The sequence below is a fragment of the Carya illinoinensis genome, chromosome 6 (genome assembly GCF_018687715.1).
Source record: "Carya illinoinensis cultivar Pawnee chromosome 6, C.illinoinensisPawnee_v1, whole genome shotgun sequence".
NCBI classification, from domain to species: Eukaryota; Viridiplantae; Streptophyta; class Magnoliopsida; order Fagales; family Juglandaceae; genus Carya; species Carya illinoinensis.
The window spans coordinates 5,497,749-5,514,594 of NC_056757.1; the positions used below are offsets into that span (position 1 = coordinate 5,497,749).

The following is a 16,846-nucleotide window of genomic DNA, read 5'->3' on the forward strand; positions in this document are numbered from 1 at the left end:
AAACCTTGTATAATGGTCATATGGTAAACTTCATACTCCTTGTCTTCATCCAAAGCATCATGTCCACCACATTATTACCAAAATTCAAGGAATACAATAAACTGTAAAAGCATAAATAACAACAATTTCGCAATCATGAGTAGCTCTACTGAAATAAACATTCCAATGTGGGGAACTACTAGAACAATCTAGCAATTCAAACACCGAAACCTCCTGATTAAGAGCCAACAGAAAGAGAGAGGGAAACATGGTCTTAAGGGCTGAATCACCACACCAAAATTCATGCCAAAAACTGACCTTAGATCCATCACCAACTGCAAAACTAATAAAACAAACAAAAGCCTCCCATCCCTTTCTAATATTCTTTCACAAACCAACACCATGCACACTTCTCACTTCATTAGAACACCAACTATCTTGCAAAATCCCATACTTCATGATCTCAATAACAATCTTCCATAAGGACTCCCCTTCCATATGGTACCTCTATAACCATTTTGCAATAAGTGTCTTGTTAAAAATCAAACAAACAAATCATACATAAACCTAAATAGTTAACAAAAACTAATTAACAGTATAAATCCACAGTACCAAACCAATTATAGAATGACGATCAATAAAAGTTATCAGTCACACCAAAGAATCTTTCCAGAATACAAAAAACCTTTTTTTTTTTTTGTTAATTTGTTTCTGTCAAAATACCTTACGAGTCTTGCATTTGACTAGTGTAAAAGTAAGTTCACGTAAGTTTTTTCTTTTTATTCCAAAAAAAATATTTTTTTTATTAAGCCTATTAAACTGATGTTTGAACCAACCGCCTTTCTAATTCATTCATCTGGTTTAGCTTTTAAAACATTGGGCATGTAGTGTGCCTTCCCACATGATGCTCGACAGCTAGAGCACCTAAGAAGCAATCCAAAACGAAGCAAGCCTAGCAATCTGCTTAATGAAATATGCAATTGGTCTTTATTCTTGTGTTTAGGAGCATCTTCACTATTTTTAGTTTTCTACTATTTTCGTATTTGGCTTATCTTCTTAAGAAATATGCAACTAACTTGTAATGATTAACGAGTTGGAAGTTTTATAAGAGTGACATACTGCTATGAATGGCTAAGACATTAGGTTGCAAAAGGCCAGTAGATATAGCCTATTATGAATGACCTCAGGCAGTTAGCTGTCATGTATCATATAAAATTTCATATTAACACTATAGGATTTCTTCTTTAAACTTTTAAAATAAGATCCAAGATTAATTCAATGCATAAGTAGGAGATCATGGGCCAATGTCATATGGGCAGCCCACAAATAAAGTAATAAAAAATGAAACACCTAAAATTACAACATGCACACAAAAAAGTCTATCCACATTTGGTTAGTTGAGATAAGATTCATACTCCTTTGTCATGTGGTGCATTGGAGTTTCGGAAGTTGAGTGTTTTTAATAAAGCATTACTAGGAAAGTGGTTATGGAGGTAACATCAAGAGTATGATTCTTTGTAGAGAGCTATGATTGATTCTAAATATGGGAGTGCTTGGGGAGGGGGAGAGGGGGGGTTGGAGTTCGAAGGAGGCAAGAGGTACTTATGGTGTGGGGGTGTGGAAACATATTAAAAGAGGTTGGGATGCTTTTGTTAAACATGTTATTTTTTGTGGTTGGTGACAGTTCTAGAATTCGTTTTTGGTATGATTCGTGGTGTGGTGGTAGGGCTCTTTGTGCTGTTGTTCCAGATCTATTTCGTATTTCTCAAAACCCGGATGCTTCTTTGGCTAACTTTTTGGATTGTCATAGATGAGTTCTATTCTCTAGAGCTGTGAATGATTGGGAAATGGGAGCTATTTATGGATTGTTTGCTTTATTGTATGTTACTCAGCTTGGGAAGTTGAGGGATAAGATGGTCCGAATGCCTACTGGTAACAAGAAGTTTTCAATTCATTCTTGGTATAAGACATTGTGTAGGCCAAATGGGGTTGACTCTTTTCCTTGGAAGAATATTTGGAAGAGTAAGGTGCCTTCTAAGGTTGCGTTCTTTGGCTGGTCTACTTCTTTAGGGAAGATTTTAACTTTGGATAATCTCAGGAAGCATGGATTAATTGTTTTGAATTGGGGTTTCTTATGCAAGAAATTTGGTGAATCCGTGGATCATTTATTATTACATTGTGATGTGACCAGGTTGTTATGGTATAAAGTGTTCAATAGGTGTGATTTGGCTTAAGTGATGCCTAGGTGGGTGGTGAACATTTTTGCTTGCTGGAGAGGTTTAAGGAGTAATGTGCAAATTGTTTCTGTTTGGATTATGATCTCTTTATGCCTTGTATGGTGTATTTGGATTGAGAGGAATGGTCGATGCCTTGAAGATATATAAGGGATACTTGGTCGATGAACTTAAATATTTCTTCTTTAATTCCATATTTCAGTGGGCCTCGGCTATTGTATTTAATGGAACTAGTGTCTACGATTTTCTTGTTTCTTTTTCTAGCTCCTTACTTGTAATAGGTTCAGTTTTTGTTGACTTCTTATGTACTTTGCTTTGCCTTGTTACTTGTCCAAAAAATTAAAAAAAAGTCTATCCTCACATGCTCCCCATTCATAAACAAGTATTGGTACGATGGTAGAAAGATTTTTTTTTTTATCTTAATAAATGATTTCGTCAAAAATTTATAATACAAAGGTGTCTAATTTAGTACTTCAGGATTTCTTCTTCATTGAGGAAATTAAGGCCCAGTATGGTTACCGAATACAGATGAGATGGTTTTCATCTCATCTATACCGTTCAATAGTTTTTCCTATCTAAACACACTATGTTTTATTTTTAAATTTTAAAAATATCCACTTAAATAAACAGTAATGAATAGTACAAATTGACCGTAAACATGCATAAATAGTAAAAAATTGATATAAACAGTATGTGAACAGTACATGAACAATGCACAATTTGGCTCTCTATAAATCTGTAGGACTTACATCTTTTTCAAATCTCAAAAATTAAAAACTATCTCATCTCACCTTACTATTCAAAAACACATTTTTTTACAAATTATTTCATCTCATTTTAGCTAAAAAAAATTTAAAACCATTCAAAAATATATTATATATTATAGTATATATAACATTATCGTGATAATATATTATAGTATATTATAATATATAGTGATATGGTATTAGTATAACCATTGATATGCACTGTATAGTATATAATATTAGTATAACTATTAATACAATAAACTATAGTGATATAAAATTTTAAAATTTAATATTATATTAATTAATAATTTATCTTATAATGCAAAACTATTTTGTATATAATTATATATTATATATAAAATTTCTATACAATATAAAAAATTAAAATATATATATGAATCGGTCTGGTTTTAAAAAAAGAAAAATCAAAACCTGACCAATTTTAAGAAAAATAAAATCGGTATTAGACCGAACCAAACTCGGTACCAGACCATACCCAAACTGGTTTACTGGTTCTCTTTTTTTTTTTTTTTTTTACACTCTTAGTTGCAAATAGTTTGTCTAAAATGAAGATTCCATTAATTTTGATATGGTCCAATATTGATGGAAAATACATAGCCAAACCATAGACGGCATTCAGTGTACAAGTCCAACTCGTTTATTCATTTATATTTTATATCGCTATCACCAGTTGAGATATAATTTAATAGTGGCAAAATATAGAAAGACATATATCTAACTTGTCAACATGGTTGAGAAAGGATTTGTATACTTAGAAGTTTCTTCTAACGACGTACTCTAGCGCCAGACACAGCCAATATTGATAGGGAAATGCTATTTTATATATGGTGATAAAAAAAAAGTTTATTAATGATATTGTAAATTTTTTAAAAATTTTTAAGAATGTTAAAAAAAATTGAATGAAAAAAATAAAAAAGGGCAAATTAATAACCTTATGGGGAGAATTTGTGTTGATAAAAGGCGCATCTTGATCCATACCATCACCACTTTTGATTTTAGGATTGCCACCGTTCCTCCAAATCATTCTTTCCATTTTTTTTTTTATTCTAAATTTATATATTTATTATTCCTACTCTTTCTTCCAAACTATAAACAATATCATAAAAATCAAAATTTTTATTTTTATTTTTGTTAATGTGAGATAGATCATATTTTTATATCTTTCAATAATATTAAATAAAGTCATTTTTACTAAACATTTCTCCCATTTGATAACATAGATAAGATGAGATGAAAGTAAAATAAAATATTATTAAAAGATAATTTCTTAATGTTATTATGTTTTTATTTTGAAAAATAATGAATTATAATAATTTGATAAGATAATATTGACATATTTTGTGTAACCAAACAAGGCTTTAACTAATTTTTATTAGCAAACACACATTCCCACACTGCTTTGTGTGATTTCAATTCCATAATAATTATATATTTCTAGATTCTTTTATTAAAAATTTAATTATTTATTTCAATTCCTTACTATTTTTTAAAATTTAATCGTTACAAAATATTACAAGAAAAATACAAATTTTAACAAAAACTTATATTATTATTAAAAACGTAATAATTTTGAAAATATTATAGTACTTGTAAAAAAATTACTTAAATTTTTATTTAAAATATTCGCTAGATAGCTATAGTTCAAAGTACAAAAATAATGAATAGTTAAAATTGTAAAGAAAAATGAGAGAAAAAATTATAAAGGAATCAGTGAAAGAATATTTTAATAGAATAGAAAAATAATAAAGGGCAAAATATACTAGATTCCGGATTAATGAATAAAATTTAAAGAACTATGACTTTTAGCTAAAATTTAAAGAAAAATTTGCTTGGTCTAAGAATGCTGAAAATTTGCAAAATCCGAGAATATATTTAACATTATTTTTTTTAATAAAAAGTTAATATTGTTATAATTGACAAGTTGGTATATAATTTTTTCTATAAAAACTAATAGATTTGTTGTCAAATCATAGACGCATCTATCCAAACCAAAGTTTTGAATATCATACTGGAAGTCGTATCGGTCAAAGTATTAAAATGAAATATTTCGGTACTGGTACCATTTCGTATACTATTTTAGAATAGTCGATATATGAATAAATAATATATATAAATTATATTCTAAAATAATAGTTTATATATGAATAAATTATATATAAATACATATATATATTATAAATAGTTTGGTCTGAATTGAAAGTTAAAAAATGAGATTGCAATTTGAATAAATAAATAAATAAAAAGTAAATGCCAAAATAAAAGCTGGTTCGGCCCAAAATATATATAGGCTGATATGACCAATATTTAGAATGACACAAAACAGATGTAATAGCTATACTGGACCAGTGGTTGGTATAGAATATAACAGACATATCGACTGGTACGATACGATATTTAAAACACTCGTCCAAACATTCGAATAGTTTTGTTCAAGTCTTTTTATATTACAACTAAATAAATAAATAAGTCTTTATAATATATATATATATATATATGGTGACGCCATTCCTTTCCGTTTTATAAGTTTTGAGAAATTTCGAAACAATCCTTTGCTCACACATGCAGATTGTGCGACTTCCCACCAATTAATTAGTTAAATCCATACAGATAGATTATAGATATTTGACTTCTCAACATTGGTGGCGGCCTGCATCCACATTGGGTTGGCTACAAGAAAAATAAAATAACAATTCTAAAAAAGAGCTTTATTATTCATTATCTACTTACATTAAATATTATATTTATTTTAATTTTATTCTTTCTAAATCAATTGATTTCTTTTATTTGTTATCCATTCACCACACATTAATTAGTAAGCAAAAAAAAAATAAAGATAAAAAAAATTTATGTGTAATATATAGTATTAAGGATGATAAGTAAAATTTTTCATATATTAAAAATTAGGAGTAGAGGTGTAACCAGTCCGGTTCGGTCAAGTTTTAAACAAAATTTAGGTTTGAATCGGTATGCACCAATTTTACATTGTTCAAAAACGATTACGCACCGGTTACCCTCCTAAATCGGTACTCCAATTTTACTAATTTTCGGTCCTATTCGGTCTGGTTTTACCAATTTTAATGTACTATATTATAGTATATAATATTATAGTGATAATATATTGTAGTATATTATAATATATATTATAATTGTATTATAGACTATAATGATATATTATAATATATAATATAATGATATATTATATTGTATTATAATATATAGTGATATAGTATTAGTATAATTATTAATACAATAAACAAAATGATATAAGATTTTAAATTTTAATATTATATTAATTATTAATTTATCATATAATACAAAACTATTTTATATATAGTTATATATTATATATAAATATTATATACAATATAAAAAATTAAAAAATATATATAAATTGGTCGGGTCCGGTTTTAGAAAAAGAAAAATCAGAATTGGCCCGATTTTGACCAGTTTTAAGAAAAATAAAACCGACACCAGACCAAACGAAACTCGGGACCAAACCGATCCTACCGACTTGGTTCGATCCAGTCCAGTTTACTAGTTTATCGGTTTTTTTGTACACCCCTAACTAGGAGAGGAAACTGGAGCGGTCATGCAGCCAAGGTAAATTCTGCTTTAATAAATAATTACAGTGATTTGAAAAAGTAAAGACATCTAGATCAGAAACTCTTTTTCCTAGTTTGTATGGCATGGCTCCTAATTTTGGTACCATACCGCGCTATAGGGAGACATGAAAATAATAAGAAAAAAAATCATTGGAGTTTTTGCTCTTTCGCAACATTTTCTCATCAACTTTAATTAAGAGTGATACCCACACCTCACAGGTGGTGGCTGTCGGCTCCGCCCACAAATGTAGGGCTGTACATAAAAGCTGCTCGCCTTGCCTGGACCGAAATTCTGGCCCTACCCGATTAGAAATATCGTTTCAACACGGTTTGGAATCAGAAATTACCAAATCTCTTTTGGATTTAATCGGTTCAGGTTAGTTATTAGTTGATACCGGAACTGCTCTTCACCATCTGCTTAGATGGTTAATCCGGTTTCAACCTCAGAAAGAGAGAAAAAGAGCAAAAAGAATATAGAAGGGCATGGACAAAAAAGATGTAGTAGAAAATTTTACCTCCGAAATCCATTGCCTTTGTCTCTTGGTTACTGTTAAAAACTTGAACTGTATGTATATCTTCCTTATCTTTATGTTGGAAGGAAATTTAGGAGAAGAAAACAAGCAGTCCAATAGATTAGAGCTGCATCTTTTTCTTGCAAACACTAAGCAAGAAAGTCCCCAAATTAGAAAATGAGAAGAGGCATGTTTATAGAAGAGGAATGGAAAGGGAAATGCATTGGCACAAAAGATGAAGGATTTAGAGATGATGGAGGTGTACTGAGACAACAAAAAGTGAGTCTTTCATTGATAAAAGCAGCCGTCCATGATTTCTTTTCCTTAAAATATTAAAATCTTGATTGGCCAACTTTGACGATTGTGAGAAACTCTTGGAAAAAATAGTTTTACCATTTTTTTCAAAGAAGGCATTGAGACTTGATTCAAATTTCAGTCTCCCTCGTAACTGTAGCTTGGCTGTCATCCAATTGCATGATTACCTAGTAGCAATAATATCCTGATCAACCCATCACTGCAATCTTTTCCCAACCTTCAATGTTTTTGGTTTCAACGAGGACTGTTTTTATCTGCTATTCCACATGTAGATATCTTCTTTTCATCTTTATATTCCTTGTCTTGCTCCAAATCATAGGATAGACATGGAAGAAGACTAGAAGTGATGGATCGATCCACTACTTGTTGGAGGAAATGTATCCCAGGCAAGTTAATTGGTGGAGAAGACAACATCGATAACGTGTGTACGTAGAAGAAGGTACTGCTTACCAAAATTTGAGTCAGTGAATGGGAGTGGCCGGAGAGGTAGGTATCGGAGAACATGAAAGAGAAAAGAGCTTCAATGATGAGGATGGGACTGGCTGGAGAGGCACGTAGTCATCGGAGAAAAAAAGGCTTTAGAGCTAACCTGGAAAATAAATAACAAGGTGATTTTTATGTTCATCACTTACCTCAAAAATTGGAATCAGTTAATACTCGCTTTTTTCAAAAATATTTTAGGGTTGAAAAATCAGTTAACATGTCCAATTCGGAATTGTGTTCTCAGAAGCTACCATTTTTGGGTCGGGTTGAGGAGAGACCCCCGGGGGGGGCGGGGAATGAATAAATAAATAAAAACTCAGGTCGGGTCGGGTCGAGCCAAGTGAATAGTCCGACACAGATGGGCGGGGGTGGAGAGTTGGGTCCCTGGACCCTAGTCTCACTCCTGTTGGTTGGTGCCCCCGCTTGGATGTCAGGAGGGCGAATTGGCACTTAGGGCCATTCATCCACTGCCCATAACCAGTTTCTAGAGAGACAGTAATATAACACTTAAATAAAGTATATTTTCTGCAAAACTCTCCTTGATCAAGAGAGAGTATTTTTGTATTATATTTATAGGATAGAATATAGAGTATTGATAAATATCAAAATATACACAAATACAATCACATAAAGATTAGAAAGCTTTATCTCTATCTGGTTATTGTTGGGCTTTATCCTTATCTGATACTTGCACTACCTTATCAGATAATGCTTCAACAGCTCCCCTTAAGGTCAATGGTACAACATGTAGGTTGAGCTTGGAATGCAAGAAGTGAAACCGAGTAGAAACAATTGTTTTTGTAAAGATGTCAATGATTTGGTCCTTATTTGTTAAAAACCGAACACCAAGATTTCCATAGGTCACTCTATTTCTAACAAAATGGAAGTCAAGTTCTATATGCTTAGTACTGGGGTCAAAGGCAGGATTGTTACTGAGGTAAGTAACACCGATGTTCTCACACCACAATATTAGCGGCTTATTAGTATCAACTCCATGCCCATGAACTAAGGACTGAAACCAAACTAAACACATGCCATAGTTTTACACCCATGGTAATGTCAGAACAGAACAGAGACTGAATGTCATGCCAAAAATTTTTAGTGATCACATCATATTATATCAGAGTATAGAACATATTCAAAACACAATAGAATTAAATCATCACCATATAATTATGCACAAAATTTTCATATTCACTCTTTTTGCATAGTTCAAAAACAAAATGCCAAAAATAAGCTAATGTCTACACCAATCATGACAAAAATACTTTCCTCGTTCATACAAATTTCATGTGTAATTCCAAACAAATACTGAAGTTGTTTCAAATTTCTTTTCAAAACATATCATATACATTTTTTATAGAATCAACCTCAATTCAATTTTCTTTTTATGCAAACTCTAGCATATAAACCCCATTTACCTGAACTCTTTAGCACTTTAGAATTTCCCCGCAATACTATTGAACGAATGTTAATCATCACCTAAAAAAATAGTCACGTAACTTTTGTAAATATTTAATAGAACATGTATTTCGATACTTTTATACATGAAATACCAAAATATCTTATTTTTCCTAAAAAAAAATCTAAAATTCATGTAACCCTAAAGTGTCTTCACCTTCCAAATTTATTGATATCCACTTAACAATCACTTGATCTAATTCCAACCCAATTACAAGTCTATTTAAAAATAAAGCTCAACCCACTTAACTATTATAACACTTGCTTTAACAAAATATATTACCAGGTCCAAAATAATTTAGGACCCTAAGTCCAACCCAATAGCATACATGCTTACTTTATAATTATTTAACATAACCTAACCCCAATCAACAACAAGCCTAGTACGTAAACAAAGTCTATTAGATCCAAGGTAACCCCCAGCCCAAAAAATAAAACACAAGTTTGCATATGTTATTAGGCTTTATTAGAGTTTTGCTATAGATCAGTCACTGTTCACGGTTGATCTGTAGCACACCCTACGTGTCAATTTTTTTTTTTTTTGGTAAAAAGTCAAAAATGCTCGTTTTACCCAAATAACCGATGCATTTCGAATTCTAGGTTCATCCTGCGTCTACAGCACCCGTGTCGCCTGCCCAACGCCATCTACGACGGTCCTCCCTCTGCCCAGTGCCTTCACGCTTTGCCCCTCCCTCTATCCAGCGCTACCTCTCGTTCGTTGGTCGATCTGTCCAGCACCGCGCCTTTGCTCGTGAGTTCGTGAGCTCTATTTTTTTTTTAATGTTTTGTTCATTGTCATCAAGAAAATACAGGCAAAATAGTATTTTTTTTTTCTCTGTTATAGATTTTTCATGTGTTTATTTGGTCACTTTCGAGCTGAAGTCATTGGAAGCAGTGGTTCATCGAGCGCTATCTCTCATTGTGTTTATTTCTCTGCATCCAGCGCTCACCCTCTCTCTCCTTGTTTACATTTATTTTTTTAATTTCATAGTATTATCTATTTGGTTGCTGAGAAATTGAAGAAAACCAAAATAAAACTAATATCTTGTTTATTCCACATTCTTAGATTATTTTAGCCATCGTTTCTTATTCCACTTTCCATTTCTTCTTACCAAGTCATCTATTTTACTTCACCTATGATCAAATATTTGAATTGAATTTTTTTTTAATTGTAATTTTGCAAGAATTAGGATTTGTAGACGGATGTATTCATAGATGCCTCTTTTTTTAGGTTTATATATATATACACCCTCTTTTGCAATTTAGCACATATTATGCTGTGTGGTGATATATTTTTAAGTAATGTATAGGTTTTGAGATGAATGATTTATGCGAAATTGGTCAATTTTGTGGCCTTTCAAGATGAGTGTGTTTGTATGTGGCAACATCATAAGATATGGTGGAAACAAACTATTTTTGGAAATGAGAATGGTTAATATTAAGATGATGAGGATGAGCATGATCAAATTGCTTTTAACATCACAATTTTATTGTGATGAATACTGTGATATGATATGAACAAATGAAAAAATAACTTTGTTGTTTGACTAATTGTGAGCTAGCATTCAATGATTCACTTGTACCAAACAGAACTGCTTAACTTGCAACATTTCATTACATAAACTTGACAAGTCTTTTAAGACTTTTGATGCTTGTTTGTTTCAATTGTTGCATGATATTTTGTTCCTTAGCAAGTTCAACTTATTTTGGGAGGTTGATTGTAGTTTAATGCTTGTTGTTATTGAAGCTTCACTTACTTTTTTTTTCTTTTAAACTTTAAATCCTCAAATTAATGTTCTCTGCTATTAATTTGCAATGGATTTAAATTTTCAAGTACCTCCTTACCATTTTAGCAAGAAGTCTTTCTTTTTGTTCTGTTTGTGCTCCATCTGGTGTGGAGTAACTTCTAGATAACTTTTTATTCTAAGCCAGTTGTTCATGAAATTCTTAAGATGGAAAACAATAGCTATTCTTTTTTATTTTTTTCATATTCTTTCTGCTGGTGTTTAGTTTATTGTGCATTAGACTTTCTGTGTTGTATAGTTTCTTGTGCTTCAAAGTATCACAAGATATGCATCTTAATTTGCAAAACATTTCTACTGTTAGGAATTAGCTTTGAGGTCTTAAGTGTTCTCTTGACTATATTCTATGATCAATCATTCCCATGTTTTCGGCTCGTTGAAAATTAATAAAAAGGATTGGAAAGTACAGCAGGAAGATCAAGATCCCCTAAAATTCTTACGCAAGCAAAACATTTATTTTGCTTACCATATTAATTTGTTTTTAATTTCTAGAACTAGTGGTTTTTTATATTCTTTTATTTTCTCCCGAAATGAGAATATTTGGACTTGATTCTATGCCAATTACATGCCAAATGAGAATAAGGGTATTATACCTTATAAAAATCGGAACAAGCTCTTTTACCAACACTAGTTTTGCTAGAGCTGCCATGACATGCCTGCAAATAGGCATAAAGATAGCTTCCCCGTTGGCAGCATGCCTGCGTGATGTCACTCTCTCATAACAAATTATTTGAATGTATAGGTCTTATATTTGCAGTGTTTACAATACTTGTTTTAGGGTATGTGGTTGCCATTGCACATAAAACATATATATTTGCAATGTTCTTTTTTGTTTGTATTTGAGATTTTTCTACTTTCTGATTATGTAATTCTACTAAAAAATTCAATGCATTGATTTTTGTCTGCTCTTTACTTTAGAGCTTGTCGAAGAAAGCATGGCCAAGCATCATCCACATTTGATTATGTGCCCAAAGCAGTCGAGAATTGCTATTGGACACCTTTGTGAGAAATGTGACGGGAAGTGTGTAATCTGTGACATCTACGTACGCCCTTGCATACTGGTTCAAGTTTGTGATGAATGCAACTATGGGTCGTTTCACTATGTTATTTGTTTAGAAGTGGGAATTTCTTGTGGTTGCTATTGTAAGGAAACATAGAGACTATATATTTGGAAAACTCATATATTTAGTTATAATATAACTGGAATTTGGTATGTGGTTGCTAAGCATGCACTCATCTTTGTACATATTGAGATGAATATTGTAAGTTAATTCCACGGAAAATCTAGACATGTTTATGGTGATTCACCTCTATGGCTAGATTTTTGTGGTACTAATTAATCTATAACGGGGATGAAAAGGCTCAGTTTTCTTTGCATCCTTACTTCATTGTCTAAGATATGTTTTAGTATACAATGACATGTATCTGTATTCGGTGACTGCGTAAGTTTGAACCAATGCCTTTCTCTGGAAGTTCTCACCTTTCAGTGACTCTAGTTGAATGTTTTTTTCTATAACATTTAGAAAATGCTTTCTTCACTCTATAATCAGGATCCATCATCCAAGTGCTACAAATCTTATATAATGGAAACTAGTTCTTATAATATGATGACCTGATACGGCTACATTCAATCACAAGACCATTTGCTTGAATGGAACTAAGAAAAGTTCAACTTTGTAATTGGTCATAGTGTCTTCTCAGCAAAATTATTTTATATCATCACCAATGTTCTCTACCTTGTCGAAGTTCCTACACCATGTTATAGTCAGAAGATACCTAAGAAAAAAGTACAATTTATCACAAGGAGCAAAGTAGTTGTTGCATAATTATACAGCAATTATAGAAAAAGCAGCCCCCTAGGCAATCACTAAGTGGAAAAAAAAAAGTGTCTCCCCCCCTCCCCCCAAAAAAAGGGCCCTTTCTTAAGACTGTTCATCCGGGCCGGAAAAAATCCAGAATCTGGATAACCGGAATAACCGGATTCCGGTTATGGGTTTCGGCCCAGATTTGATTTGGGCCGAAACCCGGATTATAATATCCGGACCTATGCGGTCCGATTGCGGGTAAGGAAACCGGGTTCCGGATTTACAATCCGGTTACCCGTGTTTATATATGTTGAAAAAAAAAACCTTTCAGTATAAACTTAACCCGATATTCATCTTCTTAATACTAGGGTTTTTGTCCTCTCTCTCTCTCTCTCTCTCTCTCTCTCTCTCTCTCTCTCTCTCTCTCTCTCTCTCTCTCTCTCTCTCTCTCTCTCTCTCTGTGATAGCACTCTGCTCGTTATTCTCCCTCTGAAAAAACCCTACGTGATTCCGCAGTCCATAGTGCGTGGAAGACAATGAGGTAGCTCTCTTCAAGTGGGTTCCTCACGCCGGCAGAGTCCTAACAGAGACCCATAGCACTATGCTTAGGCCTCTCTTTCACGCGAAATCGCCTCATCCTTGTGACCCAAGGTTTGTTCTCTGCAATTTTCTCGATTTGGGTTTGTTTTATTACGATAAGAAAAAGCTATTTGCTGATGTTTCTTCTCACCCTCGATCTCTCTCTCTTCTCACCCTCTCTATCTCGCGTCTTCAAATATCTTTGAATGACGATGATGAAATGCTACGGCTTGTGTAGCTTTTGTTCAGGTAAGATTTGTGCTACGACATTCTGTGTTAGTTCTAGTTTTTTTTGTTATTTTGTTAAACATGGGTATAAAGTTAGTTTGATAGATCTTAGGAAACGTGAAGAAAAATCCAGAGTCCTTGATGTTGATTACAGTGATGAAGAATTTACAGAAACTAGGTTATGTGCTTAAGGTGAGTGGTTCTTACATTTCTGTATTATTTTTATGATCACTGTTGAGTACAATCAATTGTTTAAACACTTATTTAATGTGTTGTTGCAGTTAGGTGTGAAATGGGTGTGTTGGTAAAAGTTTATGCACTGATCCTTCACCAAGATATATCATTTTATAAATATAATTGGGGGTATCAAGCTTTTTAATGTTCTGAACAATATTTTCCAGCCTATTAGATTTCTAGTAATTTTTCTTCTTTTCTCCTCCTTTTTGCTACTTGGGTGTAGCCTTTATATACATCATGTGTAGTGTGTACTCAGGTTGTGCCTCTTTGGGCTTCTAATGAAGTTTGCATTAAATATAAATAGTGTTTAGAGCCTCCAATTCTGAAAGGCTTATGCATTCTCACAATGACAGATTTTCCTTTTTGTTGAATGAGTAATATCGAGAAAGGAGAATAATCTATTGAAGCCTTGGAAAGATGAAGATAATTTATCATGTTATGGTGCCATTCAAAATTACCTTGTGTATGGTCAATCTTTTTATGTTTGCAACTCATCCCATGACATCATTATGTAGCTTGAGTATTCTCTATGGATTGTGAATTAATTCTCTAATTTTTCATGTAGGGGGTGGCTTCATGTCTAGGACTTCTTCATGGTTCTATAAGGCACTATGGCTTGAATAGTGATGTGAATGGTGTGTTATTGATGGCTGACATTGTTCTCTATATATGATATCAGTATCCACGAGTCTTTTGAATGGGCATCTTCCATGCACTATCTTCCAAATCTATCATTATGGATTTCAAGACTTGAATTTTTATCTTCTTACGTCTGTCTACATATATAGTCCTCTATCGTTGGTAACTTTGCTTCCAATGGAGTATACTGTTGTAAAAATAAATAAAAAAGTCTCTCAATCACTGTTTTCTTTTGGGGTTTAGAAGTATTTAAGCTTACAGCCTTGATTAAAGGTATTGTATATATAATGTTTGCTACATTGCTTTGAGGTATTGATGCTCGTTGTTTCTATATCCATTGGTGTTTTTGTAATTCCCAAAAGGTTTTTGGCATTTTGCCTTGTGAGTAATACACCTTTTTACCTTGATGTCTAATATCGTAATAGACCATTACATAGTTGAAGTTGCATGTAATTCTGAGACTCAAATGCCAACTTGTCACTTGTTAAGAGCAGTTGGTTGGATGTGCTTTGCTTCATTTGAAGTTGTGGCAAATGCCAACTTGTTAAGTGCACTGTTGAGTTGATTGGATGGCATAATCTCTGTATGGGTTTGCTTATTTTGTTCTACATTTTGTTTTGGTTTGGAACCTGTCGGATGGGGTTTTTATGGCTGTACTAGTTTTGTTCTGTTTTGTGTAGATCTGGTGAACTAGGCAGACTTTTAAGGGCAAGATTTTCCATCAATAGAATACGTTCTTATGCAGCATGTATACCTTATTTATGATTATTTATAAGATGATATTTACTAATTAAGAAGTAAGATAATTTGCTGGTTCTATTGACCGTCATATTCACCCAACTGCATAACCTATAAAAAAAATCTTTACCCTGCTTCATGTGGGACACATTGGTTTAGTGATTGTTTTGAGGTTTCTTTTAGTTGTTACCATAGTGGATCTCTAACACTCAAAATAATCACACGCCCACCATATTTACCATGATAGAATTCCTATTGGAACTTTGTGGCTTGTCATTTTGGACAATTGTTTTTTACAACATTCTTATATTCGTCTGGTCCAGATATTGCTAGCTGCATTGTGGAATTTGTGGGTTGTGAGGGTTACAAGCAGTATTTATTTAACTGATTTCCATGTGTTTTGCTTTATATATATTAATGTGCAAGGGGATGCCGTGGCATGTAATAAAAGCTCGACGTGCAAGGGGAGTAATGAAGGAGATCTAGCACCAAGTAGTCCAGAAGCTCTTTCTAAACTGATGATCATCTCGATCATGACAATAGCTTGTAATTTTATGTTTTGTAATGTAATTGTTTTGTAATGTAATGTATAAAATATCAAATAATGTAATATATATGTAGCAGTGAGTTGCATGTATTTTATATGATAAATATTGAATTTCTTTTTTTTATTTGCATTTAATTGAAAAGATAAATAGTTGTTTTGTATATAAAAAATATGTTTTTAAATTATAATAGAATATAGGCTTCTAGATTAAAAAAAAAAAAAAAAAGCTTTTAAGACTTCTAGAATAAAAACTTTTAAATTATAATTAAAAAATTTTTAATAATAAAGACTTCGTTCAAAAAAAAAAGGGGGGTACAAACCGGAACCCGGATTCTGGGTTTAAAAAATCTGGATTCATCCGGGTTCCGGCCCGTGTTATAACCCATGTATATCCGGCCCAGATTTGTAATCCGGGTTCCGGGCTAGGTAGGGCTGAGCAGAAATCCGAAAATCCGACTCCGACTCCGGCTCCGCTCCGACTCCGCTCCGACTCCGACTTGTCGGAGTCGGAGTCGGAGTTTTTTGCCCATGAAAAGTCGGAGTCGGAGTCGGAGTCGGAGTCTAGGCGGATCCGACTCCGACTCCGCTCCGATCCGACTCCGATCCTCCGACTCCGACTCCGACTTCTTATTCCGACTCCGACTCCGACTCCGCATCCGACTCCACTCCGCTAGTGTACATATTTTATAAAAAATATATGTGTTTTTCTATATAGTAATCATATAAATATAAATATAGTAACATCATTAGTTAAATCCAATAATATACTAGCAATTAGCACTAGTTATTAGTTATAAACTTATAGTAAATAAGTTAATAAATATTACTAATTTACTATATACTAATAGACTAATAGTATTAGACTATTAGTATATAGCAAATTACTAATATATATAATAGTATACTATTAGTTGT

The 16,846-nt window shown here is 32.6% G+C and overlaps 1 protein-coding gene across 1 annotated transcript; it reads left to right on the top strand.

Moving 5' to 3' along the window:
• Positions 1–1,522: 1,522 nt before the first annotated feature.
• LOC122312575 lies at positions 1,523–2,213 on the top strand. The gene is made up of 3 exons (XM_043127218.1): positions 1,523–1,577; positions 1,664–1,737; positions 1,872–2,213. The coding sequence occupies exons 1-3, from the start codon at positions 1,523–1,525 to the stop codon at positions 2,211–2,213; spliced, it is 471 nt and encodes a 156-aa protein (XP_042983152.1).
• Positions 2,214–16,846: the final 14,633 nt, after the last annotated feature.